Genomic DNA, 17,276 nt, shown 5'->3' with positions numbered 1-17,276 from the left:
CACGTTCTATGGAGGATGTAATACAAATGTTGCTGATGGAGCAGTTCTATGAGGGAGTAACCAATGAGGTCCAGGAATGGGTAAGGGACAGAAACCCTACTTCCCTTACCGAGGCGGCTAGGAAAGCGGATGACTACCTGGATGCACGCAGGTCACAAAAACCTGCAGCTCCAAAAGCAACCTTTAAAACATTCGGGGGAAACAACTACACCCCAGCTCCACCGAGACCGCTACCACCACCTCCACCACCCGCTGCACAGCCCCGGTTCCGACAACCCACCGCTGGCCCCTGTCACCACTGCCAGAAGTGGGGACATTATAAAAGGGAATGCCCACAGCTACGGGACCGTTCCACCTGGATTCGTCCAGGCCCACCTCCACCCAGGGCGGCCGCAGCCCACCACTACCAGGACCTAGTCACCACCCCATATGGTTCCGCAGTCCCCATTACTACTGTGGAACAATGGGAGGTACTGCACGAGGCAGATCCGGTCCAGGCCAATGTGGATAATCTACGGCACCATCGACAGACGGTATATCTGAATGGTACAGCAGTCCGGGGATTACGAGATTCGGGAGCCACCATCACTTTGGTACAGAGCCACCTGATTTCAGATCAGGCAAAACTGAACAAAACTGTTGCCGTCCGGGTAGCTGGGGGAGCAGTGTACCGGCTACCTACAGCAAGGGTACATTTACATTGGGGAGCGGGGGCAGGGGAAGTGGAGGTGGGGTTGATGCCACATTTACCGGCGGAGGTTTTATTGGGGAACGATCTGGGGAGGCTCACTTCTGCTTTTGAGCCCCAGTCACCCACCACAGGAGAGGTCAACCCTGTAGTCACCCGACAACAGGCCCGCACCCAGGACCACAACACACTGCCGGAGGTCCAGGTAAGCAACCCTACCCCCCCTCTAGAATGTGTCCCCTGGGCTCCACCTAATGAATTTGTAGCTGAAGTCGCAACAGACCCCACGCTTCAGGTGTATAGGGACAAGGTTGGCACGGGTTCCCCCGGGGCGGAGGGAGAGAAGTTTATCTGGGATAAACAACTTTTATACAGGGAAACAACCAAACAGATTACGGGGTTAGACCCGATAGCGAGGAGACAATTAGTGGTACCACAGCGGTACCGGGCTGAATTACTCCGGATAGCGCATGATATTCCGCTATCCGGACATCTAGGGGTTAGTCGCACCAGGTACAGACTAACCCAGAGTTTCTTCTGGCCAGGGATTAGCCAGGAAGTACGCAGATATTGCACGACTTGCGATACCTGCCAGAGAGTGGGAAAAAGGGGGGATCGCAGGAAGGCTAAACTTCACCCCTTACCCATAATAGAGGAACCTTTTAGCCGAATAGCGGTGGATCTGATAGGCCCCCTCAATAAAGTTAGCCCGTCAGGAAAACGGTATATTTTAACGGTCGTAGATTATGCCACCAGGTATCCAGAAGCAGTGGCTCTGACCAACATCCACGCTGAGACGGTCGCGGATGCCCTCATGCGGATATTCTCCCGGATGGGATTACCCAGGGAGATTATTTCGGATCAGGGTACCCAGTTTACCGCAGAATTCACCCAACACCTCTGGAGGATCTGTGGCATTAAGCCTATTATCAGCGCCCCTTACCACCCCCAGACGAACGGGCTCTGCGAACGATTCAATGGTACCTTGAAGCAGATGCTCCGAACCTTCGCAGAGACCCACAAGGACTGGGAACGATTCCTGCCGCACCTCCTATTTGCATACCGGGAGGTGCCGCAGGAATCCACAGGGTTCTCCCCGTTTGAATTATTGTTTGGAAGGAGGGTCCGAGGCCCATTGGATCTTATTAGAGAGCATTGGGAGGGAGACCGGAGCACAGATGGCACTCCCATCCTACCATATGTGTTGGCCTTTCGGGACCGCCTAGAAGCGTTGACCAAGACGGTACGGGAAAACCTTCAGGAGGCCCAGACCCGCCAGCGTACATGGTATGATCGGGGAGCCAGGGACCGTAGCTTTCAGGTCGGGCAGAAGGTACTAATTTTAAAACCTGTCCGACATGATAAGTTACAGGCCGCCTGGCAGGGCCCATATAAGGTGGTGGAGCAAAGATGCGATACCACCTATATTATCGGCCCCTGCACAGGGACTGGGGGGCGACGCATGCTCCATGTGAACATGCTGAAGCCCTACCACGAGCGTACTGAGGAGGTAACCGCCATCTGTGCCCCTAACACGGAAGAGTTTGACAGCTTACCCCTCCCCGATTTGCTGGGGGATGGGCAGCTGTCCGGAGATTTAGGGGAGGTTACGCTGGGAGATCGGCTGAGCCCACAGGAGCGGATCGAGGTACAGCAACTATTGGAAGAGAAACGCGACACGTTCTCTAATGTACCTGGATACACGCCTCTGGCAACTCACCGGGTCGAGACCCCAGGGCAACTACCCATGCGCCAGACGCCATACCGCATTCCAGAAGCGGTACGGGCAAACATGCGTAAGGAGATCGACGAAATGCTCCAACTGGGGGTGATTGAACCCTCAGACAGTCCTTGGGCATCTCCTGTAGTCCTCGTACCAAAGCGAGATGGTACGACCCGCTTCTGCGTGGACTATAGGAGATTGAACGAGAAGACTGTATCTGACGCCTATCCGATGCCCCGGATAGACGAGTTACTGGACAGAATGGCCAGGGGCCAATACCTCACCACTATTGACTTGTGTAAAGGGTATTGGCAAATCCCCCTGGCCCCAGACGCCATCCCGAAGTCGGCCTTTGTCACCCCATTTGGCTTGTACCAGTTTAAGGTCATGCCATTTGGGATGAAAAACGCCCCAGCCACCTTCCAAAGGATGGTGGATCGACTCCTAGATGGATTCCAGGACTATACATGTGCCTACCTGGACGATATTGCTATTTTTAGCAATACGTGGCAGGAACACTTAGCTCACATCGGAGCTGTACTAGATAGGATAAGGGAAGCAGGTCTGACCTTGAAGCCGGCCAAGTGTAGTATCGGCATGGCTGAGGTACAATACCTGGGACATAGAGTAGGGTGCGGTAAACAAAAACCCGAACCCGCCAAAGTAGAGGCTGTAGCCCAGTGGCCCACCCCTAGGACTAAGACCCAGGTTTTAGCGTTTCTAGGGACAGCAGGGTATTACCGGAAGTTTGTTCCCAATTATAGCGCCCTGGCCAAACCCCTCACTGACCTGACCCGTAAGAACCTTCCCCGCCAAGTAAACTGGACCCCGGAGTGTGAGCAGGCATTCCAACAATTGAAAAATGCACTGATAAATGCCCCTGTCTTGGCAGCTCCCAATCCAACTAAACGTTTTCTTGTTCACACAGACGCTTCTATGTTTGGATTGGGGGCAGTACTGAGTCAAGTCGGGGCCGATGGCGGGGAACATCCAGTGGCTTACATCAGTCGCAAACTGTTACCTCGAGAAGTAAGCTACGCCGCCATCGAAAAGGAATGCCTGGCTGTGGTGTGGGCCCTAAAGAAGCTACAACCCTATTTATATGGACAGCCCTTTTCCTTGCTCACGGATCACAACCCGTTAGTCTGGCTGAACCGGGTGGCTGGAGACAACGCCAGGCTGCTGCGCTGGAGTTTGGCGCTACAGCCTTTTGACTTTAATATCCAGTACCGGCCGGGTAAGCAGAATGGAAATGCTGACGGGTTGTCAAGACAAACTGACTTAGAGAAATGATCCGTGAGCCCCCGGACATCCCCAAGCCGATCCGTGTTGGATCAGACTGTGTATGCCGGCTTGTGGGCAAGGGGGAGCAGTGTAGCGGATTGGTACCGGGCTGTCCCACGACATGTATGAGAATAAGTGTATTTGGTCATATGGCTGGTTTAATGTGTATGTACATGTATAGAAAGCATGGTATCCGGGTATAATGACAGTTAAATGTATGTAAAGAATTGTATTCCTCTAGTTGTTCGGTAGAATCATTCAAATAAAACAAGGGAATGAAACTACCGAACAACCAGACCACCCAGGAATGAGTGTGCCTCCAATTACCGTTTGCAACAATGTTGCAAACAGGTAATTGGCAATCAGTGCAGTGTGGTCTTTGTCCTCTGGGTGGCCGCCATTCGGGAAACAAACACGTGGCGGCGGCCATCTTAAACTACCGAACAGCGGTGTTTTGCCGTCGAGTGTCTGGAACTAAAATCGGACACTTGACTAGGCAAACACCGCTGAGACCTCCATACTTCCAGAAATTCGTATGGAAACTACCGAATGACCCGCCGTTCGGTAGAAAGAGCCCCATAAACAAGGGAATTCATTCAAACCCTCTCCAGGCTCTATAACACAGGCAATTCGCCTGTTTTCATTCCCTTGTTTGTGACCGACCGCAGGGCCAAAATGCATGGAACTGTTTTCGGATACTTTACCCATGCGGTCGGTCAAATCTTTGGAACCCCATATCTCACGAACCATTCATCCGAATGGGCTAATTTTTAAGTATGTTGGTCCCCCAGAATAGAGCTATCTGGGGATGTTGGATTTGTGGATGTACCCCAAGTATTTAGGGTACATCCAAAACTCGGGGAAAACTGTGTACACAATAAGGGGATTATGATGCTAGAGGAGGGGAGGAGATCTGTGGGAGGTTACTACTTAGAGATTGGATAATGTCTTAAGTGTTAGAACCTCCTCCCTTGCATGGGAGAGGGCTTTATAAGGAACTGTGGAATAAAGCTTGTCAGACTACTCCTGAAACTGTGTGTCGTCCAGTTATTGGGATTGCGATGGGGATACTGCTGTATTACTTTACCTGCTGGAAACCTTGCCTATGGACTTAACATCACCTTGTTCCTGAGCCTCACTGGAATCTCTAGTGGAGAATAGCTGTGCAAGATCGGCTCTCCGCTACAGATGCCAAGTCCCGAGTGTTGTCATATTCCGGCTCCCGGCATCACAACAAGGCATGAGAGGGAGCAGAGCAGGAAGAGCTTAAAGGACAGTGCTCCCTTGCCAACACGCACGGCTGCCTGCTTTGGGGGCCCTAAGGTGGCCTGCTAGCCAGGTGCCCACAGAACACGTGAGAATCACGAAAGCGCCTGGTGTACATACCGCGGTCGCAGGGGTCACAGCCCTGCGACCAGGTGCCTCCTGCCGCAATGTGTTGCGGCCCCGGGCCACGCAGAGTAAGCGTGGGGGAGGCAGGTGCAAGGATGCAAGGATTTTGGGGTACATAGGCGAAGATGCATTCCCCCCCGCCTGTGCCGCCTTATGGACGCGCTGGCCCTGGGGGGAGGGGTGGGCCACGGATCAATTTTCGCACCGGGGCCCCATGGATCGTGTGTACTCCACTGCTTACACGATATTAGGCAGGTGGTTCTAATGTTGTGGCTCATCAGTGTACATATGTATAGATACATATCTGTGAACATCGGCAGTTCTAGAATCTGGACACAGGTGGGAGGGGAGTAAAGGCCACAGACCTTTCCAGAAATTGCACATGCCGACCACATTGCTGGCAGGTCAGCCTGGTGTGAATACACATCAGGCTGCCTGTCCCACTGAGAGTTGTCCCTGCAATCAGTGCTCTCTGCAGGGTTCTAGTGCCCCAAAAATAGTGCGAGCACCTCTAATAATGCGCTTGTGATATGATTGTTGGGGACAGTCCCCTGGTGTCTGGTGGACCCAAAAGCAGGACACCTAGGGACTTGGGCAGGACGGTAGAACACAATCCAAAACTTAAGACTGTTCCACCGAAATTGGGACAGTTGAGAGGCATGTAGAGACATATATTTCCCGTAGTTATACTACATTAAACATGCACCCACACACACACAGTGTCTCATCCTTACTGAAAATGATCACAGCTAAGATTTTATTTGGTGTGGTGGTGGAGATCTGGAAACCGTGCTTGCTAAATTGGCTGCCTATATTCACATAATGAAGTAATGAAAATAACAGTATTTTCTACAGAATCACACACACACACACACACACACACTCTCTCTCTCTCTCTCTCTCTCTCTCTCTCTCTCTCCATGTGCAGCTGTTCACAAGTAAAGGAAGCTGTGTGCAGGTACCTGTCTACCTATCCCTTCCCATGCTAGCCCATGGCTTTTTAAAAAGGTGGGTAGGAGTGGTGATTTTGTGTGTGTGTTCAGTTTCCGCTTTCTAGAAAGGGCTGTCCGAATACATTGTATCCACTTGTAAAGAATGGCTGAGGTTATTACCATAGTGGAGTGTATGTGTGTGGAAACCCAGAGGAGGCATGCGTGGTGAGGAATATCAATGCAGTCTGCAATGTCACAGAGTGTGAGCAGGGCGTGCATGCCTCTCTACATCACGTTTACCTCTCTAGAGGGGACACAGGGCTCCACTTCCCCCCCTCCCCACTTCCGCTGTGCTGTCTAGAGCTCTGTGTGCATCTCTCCTACATAAGCCTTTAGGATTTTTTTATTTTTTATTATTTTATTTATTTATTTTTTTGGTTGGGGGGAGAGGCTATTAGGAAGTGATCAGCCATCATGTCGCTATGGGAGAATGATGTCCCAGTGGTTAACAACCTCTGCTTTGCTGGTATATAGATAACACCCTTATTTTTATTCTTTTTTTTTTTTTTTTTTTTGGCAAAGAAAATCCTTGCATTATTTATTGATTTTTTTTTCTATTATTAATGAATTATTTTTTTTCTTTTCATTTTTGCTGGACCAGTTATCAGTTGATGCAGAGAGGGGGTGTTTGCAAGGAAGGCAATGTGACAGTCCTAAAAAAGATTAAGACAGAGGGGGAGAGAGAAAGAAAAAGACAGAGGGGAGGGCTGTAACTGTCACATTATTTTATAAAGGGGGGGTTAGATGAAGAAGGGCAGTCAAGACTGAGGCGACCCCTACTCCCCTAAGACGACAAAAAATGCAAAGGGAGGGTGCTGATTTGGAACCGTTAAGGGGGAAAGGGGATAAACTAGCAGACGAATGTATGCAGCTGTGTATCTATAGACATATTTAACTGGATGCTGTGGGTCCTGCTTCAACATCAAGGATTGCAGTTTTTTGGGGGGGAGGGAGCGGGGAGATGACCAATTCTGACCTTTGCGGAGAAGAGGGAGGCAATAGAAGAAGAGAGACTGCTTTTTTGGGGGAATTAGACACATCTTTGACAATTTCATATATATGCACATGAGCGCAAACACCATGATATTTATGGTACTGGGGGCGTCCGTTGTTATGGTAAGAGTCCATCTCACTTCCCTGGCATGTTCTTTAATTTGTAGCAATGTCATGTTGGCTGTGTGTGTATGTGTCTAGTGTCACTGTGTGCATGTGCCTAGTGTCAGTGTGTGCATGTGCCTAGTGTCAGTATGTGCCTAGTGTCAGTGTGTGCCTAGTGTCAGTGTGTGCATGTGCCTAGTGTCAGTATGTGCCTAGTGTCAGTATGTGCCTAGTGTCAGTGACTGCATGTGCCTAGTGTCAGTCTGTGCCTAGTGTCAGTCTGTGCCTAGTGTCAGTGACTACCTTGTGCCTCGTGTCAGTGACTGCATGTGCCTAGTGTCAGTCTGTGCCTAGTGTCAGTCTGTGCATGTGCCTAGTGTCAGTGACTGTCTGTGCCTAGTGTCAGTGTGTGCATGTGCCTAGTGTCAGTCTGTGCCTAGTGTCAGTGACTGCCTGTAGTGTCAGTGACTGCATGTGCCTAGTGTCAGTATGTGCCTAGTGTCAGTGTGTGCATGTGCATAGTGTCAGTCTGTGTATGTGCCTAGTGTCAGTATGTGCCTAGTGTCAGTATATGCCTAGTGTCAGTTAGTGCCTGTGCATAGTGTATTTGACTGCCTGAGCCTAGTGTCAGTGTATGCATATGCTGTCTTTGATTAGTGGCAGTCTATGCCTAGTGTCAGCGTGTGCATGTGCCTAGTGTCAGTGACTGCCTGTGCCTAGTGTCAGTGACCTAGTTACTTATCAATGCCTGTGTTTGTGTATCTCATTGAGACTGTCCCAATGACTATATTGCAGTGAGTATATATGAGCATCGTGTGTATGCATTGCTTGTCAGTGTGTATGCATTGCTTGTCAGTGTGTGTGCATTGTGTGTCAGTGTGTGTGTGCACTGTGTGTCATTTACAAGAAGTGGCAGTATTTTGAAGACTGCTCCAGTCTTTTTTAGCCAGCAAACTAGAGTCAATGTTTTATTCCATCATCTAGAGCTGACCAGATGCCTTGGTTATGGGCTCTTACAGGCAATAGCTTGCTTGATGGACATGAACGCTCTTTTGGACCGATTTCACAATTATATCTTACCGCATTTAAGAGGAGAAGATCGTGTTTGTCATTGCAACTGTGGAAGGTGAGTGCCTGTTTTTCTTTGCTCCCTTATTTAATAGAATTGCTTAGACATTCAGCACAGACCCTAGACAGCTCATGCTGCAGATTGCATTGTATTGAGTACAATACCCTGCTGGCTGGTTCTGGATTCAGGCTGAAGGTTTGGGAATCCCATAGAAACTCACTCCATTAATTGTGTGCGTTTAATTTGCATGATCATGAAGCTTGCTCATTGCCTTAATCTCTCAGGATTCATTCTCAATGACCAAATGAAGGGCCTGCAGGGAATTTGATGGGGGGTATAATTCTGCTGCGTGCTCTGTTTTCACAATGTGGCTAACTTATCCCTGCATGGGGTTCATTCCAAATCCATTGCAATACTAATGCAGAAATATTGGGGGAAGACTAAAAAATATCCTCCCCCACAGAGCTTGCACTCTAGCTAGCATGGCCATGGCTAATTGATAACTGTCCAGTAATGGTTTGATGTTGTATTCAGTAGTAATTTACATTAATTCTAAAATGGTGCAGGCACTTGCATGGTGGCAACACACAGGCTGGGGCACAGATACTTCACTAGCCGAGTTATGAGATTGGCAACATAAACCCTCAGATTGGCTCTGTAGGCAGCACTGGGAACTTGCTAGTGAATGAAAGTACATCTCATTTACATATAACTCTTTAATGGGATGTAGATCTGGTGCATCATAAAGTTTTATCCTGTGCTTGGAAAAGTGGGTCAAACATAGGCAATACCCATGTGCTTTTTTAAAGAATTAAGAGATGATTGCCTGCTGATACCATGGGCTAAGGTAATATAATGGCTTGCTGTGTATCATGGGATTTATAGTGTAAAACACTTAGAATGTCAAAGGTTAATAATCAATCTGTTAACCCCTTTTATACTTAACCTTACACTCCAGTAATTTAACTCAAATTTTCACTTTTAAAAATGCTGTGACACAGTCTACATGTTGGTATATGTTAATCACCATTGCACATAAAAGTGTTTCTAATGCACACTAGGCAGCAAATTAATTATTAAATCATTCACCCCCATCCTCATCTAGGCCAACACTTTATTTGCATTTATCATGCATACATCAAGGGAGGTGATTGTGTATTTTTATATTAACACAGGTGATAAGTTACTCAGTTATTTGTTGTTACAATGTCAGTTGATACTGATTATTTGAAATACAGTGTTTTAGATCTGTATTTGGTACCAATATGGGCTTGTTGATGTTATGTTGTTGGTGTACACTTGCTGTTTGTGCATCTAGATTTTATGGGGTTTATTCACCAAGTAGTGGACATAGTCAATATACAATGACACAAAAACACACAAAACCATCTGCTTGAAAATCTTCTATTTTGGCCTAAATTTTACCAATCGATTAGTAGCCAAAATAATGTATTAAAAAAAAAAAAAAAAAAAACATAATAAACTTTATTACCTCAGCGGTTAAATTCTAAATTCTAACACTGACAGTTAATTAATTGAATTGGAAATTATCAGGAATTCAAAACCAAATTCACAGTGAATTGTGAATTTTAGGCCAAGATCCATTTTCAATTCCCATTTTAATTGTTATTTCACCCCAGCTTTCAACAAACCACTATTTAGCAAATAAAACCCCTATTTTACGCTAACATTTTCAGGGTTACTCACCGAAGTGAAAAATCAAAGTGAATTGCAAATTTAAGGTCAAAATAGCCGAATTGAGAAATTCTCCAAGTCAGTTTGACTACTCTGGCCTTAATTCTACAATTCACTTTGAATTCTCACTCCAGTAAACAACACTGCACATAACTCATTTGTGACGTCTGTATTATTCCACTTTTTTTTTTTTTTTTTTTAAACATGAACAGTTCTTGGGTGAATCTCATGGTTGCCGTAATACTAAAAAGCAGGAGTGGGGAATTACTAGTGCTTTTTACACTACAACACAAATCATGCTCAGGCATCCCAAAACAATGATATGTACTATTCTATTATTTTTTTGTTACTGAATGCAACCATCTAATATTTGTTTGTGATTTATATTTTTTGTGTTTTTATTTGTAGAAATCTGTATGCATGATTTGTAATATCAATATATATTGTTGTAATTAATGAAATAATTTGATTCATGTAGGCACACATCTATTGGTGTTGTTTAAAAAAAAAAAGCATTTTATAGACTTTCTGGTAATATATATCAGGCACAAATGTCCCAGCCCGTGCAACAATTACATTTATTGGGGATTTTTAAAACCCATTCAGCAATATATTCATGGTCATCATACAGTCTACACGTGGAAACATATTTATACTACAAATTAAATGCAAAAAAAAACCTTGGACTGAAACTAATGGGACCCACACCCAGGTGTATATTCACTAAACAAAGAGCTGTTGGGATTTGGCAATTTACTTTAAATATTTTGCTTAAGTATCTAAAATGGGGGGAAAATTCTGTTGAGATTATTTCCCCATCTTTTCTATTTGGCCTAAGTGTGACTTATTCAGGGTTTTTCACTATAGTGAAAACTCAAAGTGAATTTTAAATTCAAGGCCACATTGGCCAAAATGCAAACATAACTACATTTGAAATTTTGTTTGAATTCTCACTTTGATGAATAAACGTGGCTGAGTGAACTTTAAAATTAATTTCAAATCAAAGGAACCATTAGTCAACATTAAATGAAAATATAGCCAACTTGGCCAATTTTCCTGTTTGGGTATTGCTTTAAATTGTGGGATTCACTTTGAATTTGCAACAATTCACACTTAGGAGAATAACTCTGTTATTGTTGCAAAGGATTGTAGATTTGACCATGCTTACATTTACCCACAAGGCTTTTTGCAAATTGCCTGGTGATATTGGTCACCATTTTGACTCATCCGAATGTTCCTGAAATCAAACTAAACATTTGATTGATAAAGAGACACTCTTATTTGCTGCTTTGAAGAAATTAGTCATCTCTAGTCTTAGGTGTGTACAGCAAGTGTAGCATGTCTGGTTAAAACAATTCTGAAATATGTCACGTGAAGGAGCATTGTCTGTAATAACTAATAATGACTTTGGAGTGATCTTGACAGTATCAACTGCTCGCAAAATATGTAGCAGGACGAAACACTTATTTGGGCTGAATATTTCTTGCATCAGGCCCCAAGTGACCCCACAGTTCTCAGGTAGAGCGCCCCTTTAAGGTACGCCACAGTTCACCTGGTAAATATCTGGGATGTTAAATCTTGGCTTCGGGTTGGCTGAAGAAACTCATTGTCGTGTATTTTTAACAAAATAATAACTGCCTCTTTAGGTGCACCATTCTCGGATTAGCATGCAACAAAAAATAACGTGACCTGGAAATCTATTTACAAAGAGATTACTATATTTGCCTGAGGTGTGTTCTCATGAATAAAAAAACGTAATTTGTTCTCTGAAGTCTAATTCTTTCTTTTACATCATATTAAATCTCCTTGAGTAGCTGCCTTCTCCCCATTCTAACTCAAGATATGACAACATTTCTTAATTCGATCCCTGTCTTGGCTATTTTAGCTTACTCCTTTGTAACAACCGTTTGCTTTATCAATCTGTGTAAACTGCAGATACATGGTTTATCTTCTAAATGCATATTTTGTCTTTCACTGGTGTCTCGACAAAGCTCTCCCATGACCTGCCATCCACTCAATAATAATATTTTTCTCTTTATCCTAACTTACAAATTTTAAAATTAGAGAGCCCTTTTTTCATTCCTGCTCTTACTAATATATGCCACTATTCAGCCTTTATGCTCTACTCATGACCTAAAACTATCCCCTACTTAAAGTGACACCATAGGCAACCAAACAATGTTAGCTTAATTAAGCAGTTTTGGGGTATAGATCATGCCCCTGTTGTTTCACTGCTCAGATTCTCTACCATAAACAAAATCACTTTGTTTATACAGCCCTAGTGATACCTCGCTACATGTGACTTGCACAGCCTTCCTAAACACTTCCTGTAGCGATACATCTAATGTTTAAACTTCCTGTATTTCAAATTTAGTTCAATTTAGAATTTCTTATCTCCGTGTATAGACTTCTAGGGCCTGGAGGAGTATCCTATATTTCATGCTATGAAACTTTTACATATAATTGCTGAACTATATATGGGATGTCCATTGTACTGAAGATTTACAGAGAATATGACTTAGATTAGTCTTCACAATAAGTGTAGCACCGTATATTATATTCTAAGCAGATTAGAGGGTAAATTCAAGCACCATGACAACTTCAGTAATTTGAAGTGAACGTGGTGCCTGGAGTCTGTATGTGCAGAGTTTCACTGTGAAAAATTTAACCGCTTTGTTGCCGGATGTGTAGCGCCACCTCGGCAGCATCATGGGGCAAATGTAACTTCTGTACAGATTTTGAGGCACAGGCACTCACTTGTTGGCCAAGAGAGGTCAGCTGATACTCTCACACAATTAAAAATCTCCACATAGAGATGCACTGAATCAAAGCGCTTCTGCGGGCAGCGTTCAGCTTCTCCGTGCCAAGAGTAGGTGCACGTCTGAGTGACTGCACCTAGAGTTGTTACTTGCCAGCAATGTCGCATTTACAGTGCTCAGCCTGCAGGGAGAGGCTTGAGACACCACAACAACTACATTAAGCTGCAGTTGTTCTGGTGACTATAGTGTCCCTTTAAGACTGTCTTTCAGTGTGGAAGTGTCAGGTTTTTTTTTCTAAAAAGAGAGGGTTTGTTTAATCACAATTCCGTCCAATGCAGTGTTCCCACTGTACCCAAGAAAAATCTAAATTATAATTAACTTGGAATCTGTTACAATGAAAACAAACAAACAAACAAACATCAATCTAGATCAGGGGTAGGCAATGTTTCGCCTTCCTGATGATGTGGACTACACCTCCCATAATGTAGTCCACAACACCTGGAGTTGTAGTCCACAACACATGGATTGCTGAAGGTTGCCTACTCCTGATCTAGATAATCAACCAGAGATATAGGCATTTAACAAAGATGTATTGATGACATAGAAAATGTCTGATGACAGAGAAAATTTAACTACTTTATAATTGCCTTACCTTAAATACGGTAAATGTAGCACAGCTATATATGAATACACCTTCAAAGACCGATCTTTAGAATGCTTTGAAAATAAAATGATAAGTCCTACTTATGAATTCAAGGTTGCCAGTGAGTTTTAATATTGCTCAGATTTGTTTTCTTTTGCCTTAAACCGGCATTTTATTTTTAGAAGGTAACTAGACAGTTACATTTAAGCGAGTTTAAATTTAGTATTCCTGTAGTTTACTGTATCACCGGAGAAATATATTCTCTTGGTAATTTTTAGCCGCATTCTCCTGGACCGTAAAAAAAGATCATTAGTGACAAAGTTGAAAGATCGCGATTTTGTATCTAACTTTTGTGCTGTCATATTTAAACCCACATGAAACTAGCTAATCTGTTTATAATTAACAGACCGTTGGCAAATGTGTAAAAAGAGTGAAGATAGATGTAATGAAGTTGGCTTTTTATCAGCTAAATCTGGATCACACCAACATCCGGGAGGGGAGGGGGTTGACTAATTTTTATAATGGTGTTACAATGTAGGCCACTTCAAAAAAATAACCTCTTTACAGTATGAGAGGTTTGGAACACATCACACAGCAGTCTATGGAACGCAAAGAGATAATTGCTGTCTTTGAACATCTGCTACAAGGCAATTGTAGAACATAATTTTATAAAAACTGCTCACCCATTCACCTTAATTCGCAGCTGACTCATAATTATTTTCTAATCTCAAGTCATCGTGTCCAAATAGCAATACTGGATAAAGCTTTTTGCTGTACCTGAAATTCACATTAAGCATTCTGTAAGTAATGGAAAAAAAGTCTAGACTTTACGAACACAAACATAGATATTCTAAAATATGATTATCTAAGGCAACTCGTTCTTATATATCGATCTAAACGATATGATTAGTAGACTGCTTCAGTCTTGCCAGATATTCGGAGCTGTCCGAGCTGTCTGCTGGGTCTTTTGCTACAGTGCTATATGTTATAACTGCCTTGACATGTGCACAGTCGTTATTCGGCATGTGCTAACCCGTAATTAAATGACACTCAGACACCAAATTTCTGTTGGATTATAAAGTCCACAGCTTTATTAATTATAAATATAAATATATATAATTTAACAATTTAGGGTCATTGTCACAAGTACTAATTACTTCCGACCTTCTTGCCCAATACCCCTGACAATGACCCTACCAAATAACAATAATGAACATTCCAATAGTGCATTACTTTTTTACACGTGGCCTACCAAAGTGGCCCCAAAACCAATATGTTAACCGTAGGTGTGTACCCCAGACACACCTACACCCCCAGGTTCGTAGCCACCAACGAGCTAGAACCTACCAACCACTTTTTCCTTCCGGCCTATTCCAGCCTAGACCTTGGCCTATCCCCATTCTATTCCACCTAAATCCAATTTAACCCACGCCCTATTCCGCCACAGCACGTGACTTGACCACCTTAAGCTCATGTGCGACCCCCACCACACCTAAATAGGGCCTGGGCAATCCCATCCTGAAAACCTAGGTTAAGAAAATCAGAGCCCCGTCCGACAAATGTACCCCGTCTTTCCTGAAATACCCTGGCAGCATAACTTCCAATTCCCAGTGCCTCACTACCACCCCTCCGATCCGGCGAATGAAAACCGCCATGGTCTAATTGACCTTTCCCCTACACCTCGCTACAGCGGCCGGGTCCCTGGCGTGTCTCCAATTAAAACGGGGCACCATTTCCGACCAGACAACAATCACTCCAGGGACCAATTCGCGCAGCCGATCTACATCTTTCTTCATCCTCCTCAATAGTTCGCGCTGATGGATTAGACCTAGGTCATTTCCCCCACCGTGAACCAATACCACGTCCGGTATAAACCCCTTACCAATCCTGCGGAACAGTTCCAAACTAATACTCTGCCAACTGAAACCCCTGAACCCAAACCACGATAGAACAGCCGTATCCTTAGGAAAGCCCAATTGCGCTCCATCTCTTCTCACCGCGGCCCTCTTCTGTGCCTAGTACACATAGGAATATCCGATCAACCATACCAAACAACCTGAAATAAGAAAACAAGAACAGCAGAGTAACTTGAACAGCTAAACGCCCCTTCCCACCATTACACCAACCTATCAGGCCTCACATATGAGCGGAACCGAATAGATTCCCACCTCCCAATCCGCTTAATCCTTTCGTCGCCCAGCCCCAGTCGTGCTGCCTCCGTTGCCGCTCCAATTCGGAAAGAATGTGTCCCGAACTGCGCTGGGTCCAGGCCTAGCTTAAGCAGGCCTGAGCGAAATACCCTCACAAACTGAAAGCGGGATAACGCCGTCCCATCTGCATGGATGAAAAAACAACCTTCCAGTTTGGGGCGGACTTCCAGGAACCTGGCCCCGCAAGCCACTGGGCAGACCTTGGACGCTGGCAGAGCAAACAATGTCACCGAGCATCCCTTTCCAAAAACATCAGTTTTTGAACACCTCAACTCAATAAGCACCCAGTCTGCGCTGATAGCCACATCCCCCCTTTGAAGCCCACCAACTCCCACTTTGTTGATGCTAATCAGTTCCCCGATTCGAAAAGCCCCAAAAAAGGCCCATGCAAACGCCCCAGAAAATAAGATCACTTCGTAGTTTGATGAACATAAGGGAGGTAGCACTTCCACTAGCCCCTGAAGCACTGCAAACGACACCGGTCTCCTCGTATCCACAGATTTTTTGCCTCTTCGAAAACCTCGCACAGCCTGCCTCACCATAAAGTGTTTGGTCATGTCCTCCCATCCGTTAAACTTGAACAGGAAAGCCAGCGCCGACAAGTGCCTGTCTAGAATAGACGGCGACACCTTCTTAGCGAATAGTCGACACAGTACCCATAATAGCACGTCTAGACGCCGACTTGCGGAAAGTTCCCCCCCCACTTGTACAACAGTCTCATCCCATTCCTGCCAAACCTTTTTGTATGCCGCCCACGTGCCCGGTGCCAAGGAATTCCTCACGAGCTCCCCAAGCATGATGTCCCGAGCTGCCACACTTCCTCCGGACATGCCAGACCCACCTCCTGTGCTTCTGGTGCCGCTTCCTGAAAACGTTCCCACTGTGAACGAGACAGTACGTCAGCTACTATGTTCAAGAACCCCGGTACATGCCGTGACCTAAACACTATATTGTTAGACATGCATAGCAGTACCAAATGCCTTAACAACCGTAATACAGCCGGCGATGATGCCAACAAACCGTTGATAGCCTGGACCACTGCCATATTGTCTGAGTAAAAGACCACTTTTTTGTTCGCGAGTCGCCCCCCCCCATAGTGCCATTGCCACTACCACCGGGAACAGCTCCAGGAATGCTAGATTCCTGATCAGCGAGCTCACTTTCCATTCCGCCGGCCACTCCTCGGCGCACCACTGTCCTGACAGATAAGCCCCAAAACCCACACTTCCCGAAGCATCCGTGAACAATCCTATGGCCTTAGACGATACGCCCGGCTCCCGAAAAATTACCGTACCGTTAAAATCCTTTAAAAACCTCCCCCATACTTCCAGATCCTCTCTCATGTCCGCCGAGATCTTAACGTAATGCGTTGGCCTCCGTACGCCACTTGTTGGCCGAGCTAGCTGCCTGCAAAAAACTATGCCCATCGGGATCACCCGGCAGGCAAAGTTTAGGCTCCCAAGCAGGGACTGTAGCCCCCGTAACGTCACCTTCCTTGTCCCCTTCATTGTGTCCACTAACTGACAAAGCGTACGTAACGTGTCCTCGGGCAGCCTACACTCACCCTCCACTGCGTCAATCTCCAAACCGAGGAAACTGAGGCATGAAGTGGGGCCGACCGTTTTATCCCTTGCTAGTGGAACCCCGAAGGAGTGTGCCACCCATTGAAATACCTTCAATATCTGCCCACACCGGTCGGCTCCCGCCGGCCCTACGCATAAGA

General features: G+C 45.4%; 1 protein-coding gene across 4 annotated transcripts in view; it reads left to right on the top strand.

The window, feature by feature from the left end:
* Positions 1-17,276, top strand: part of TMEM240 (transmembrane protein 240) — a 131,730-nt gene that overhangs the window by 12,611 nt on the left and 101,843 nt on the right. The window contains exons 1-3 of one of the 4 annotated variants that reach the window (XM_063436418.1): positions 6,319-6,545; positions 6,681-7,195; positions 8,197-8,303. In XM_063436418.1, coding sequence (XP_063292488.1) covers positions 7,139-7,195; positions 8,197-8,303 — 164 coding nt within the window. In that variant the 5' untranslated portion in view covers positions 6,319-6,545; positions 6,681-7,138. Of the gene's footprint in view, positions 1-6,020; positions 6,096-6,318; positions 6,546-6,658; positions 7,196-8,161; positions 8,304-17,276 lie in introns of those variants that run through there. The other 3 variants (XM_063436421.1, XM_063436420.1, XM_063436419.1) reach the window with 3 other exon arrangements.

This window comes from Pelobates fuscus, chromosome 11 (assembly GCF_036172605.1).
Source record: "Pelobates fuscus isolate aPelFus1 chromosome 11, aPelFus1.pri, whole genome shotgun sequence".
NCBI lineage: Eukaryota > Metazoa > Chordata > Amphibia > Anura > Pelobatidae > Pelobates > Pelobates fuscus.
Note: the sequence above shows the minus strand (reverse complement) of the source record. Positions and strands in the feature narration are given on the sequence as shown.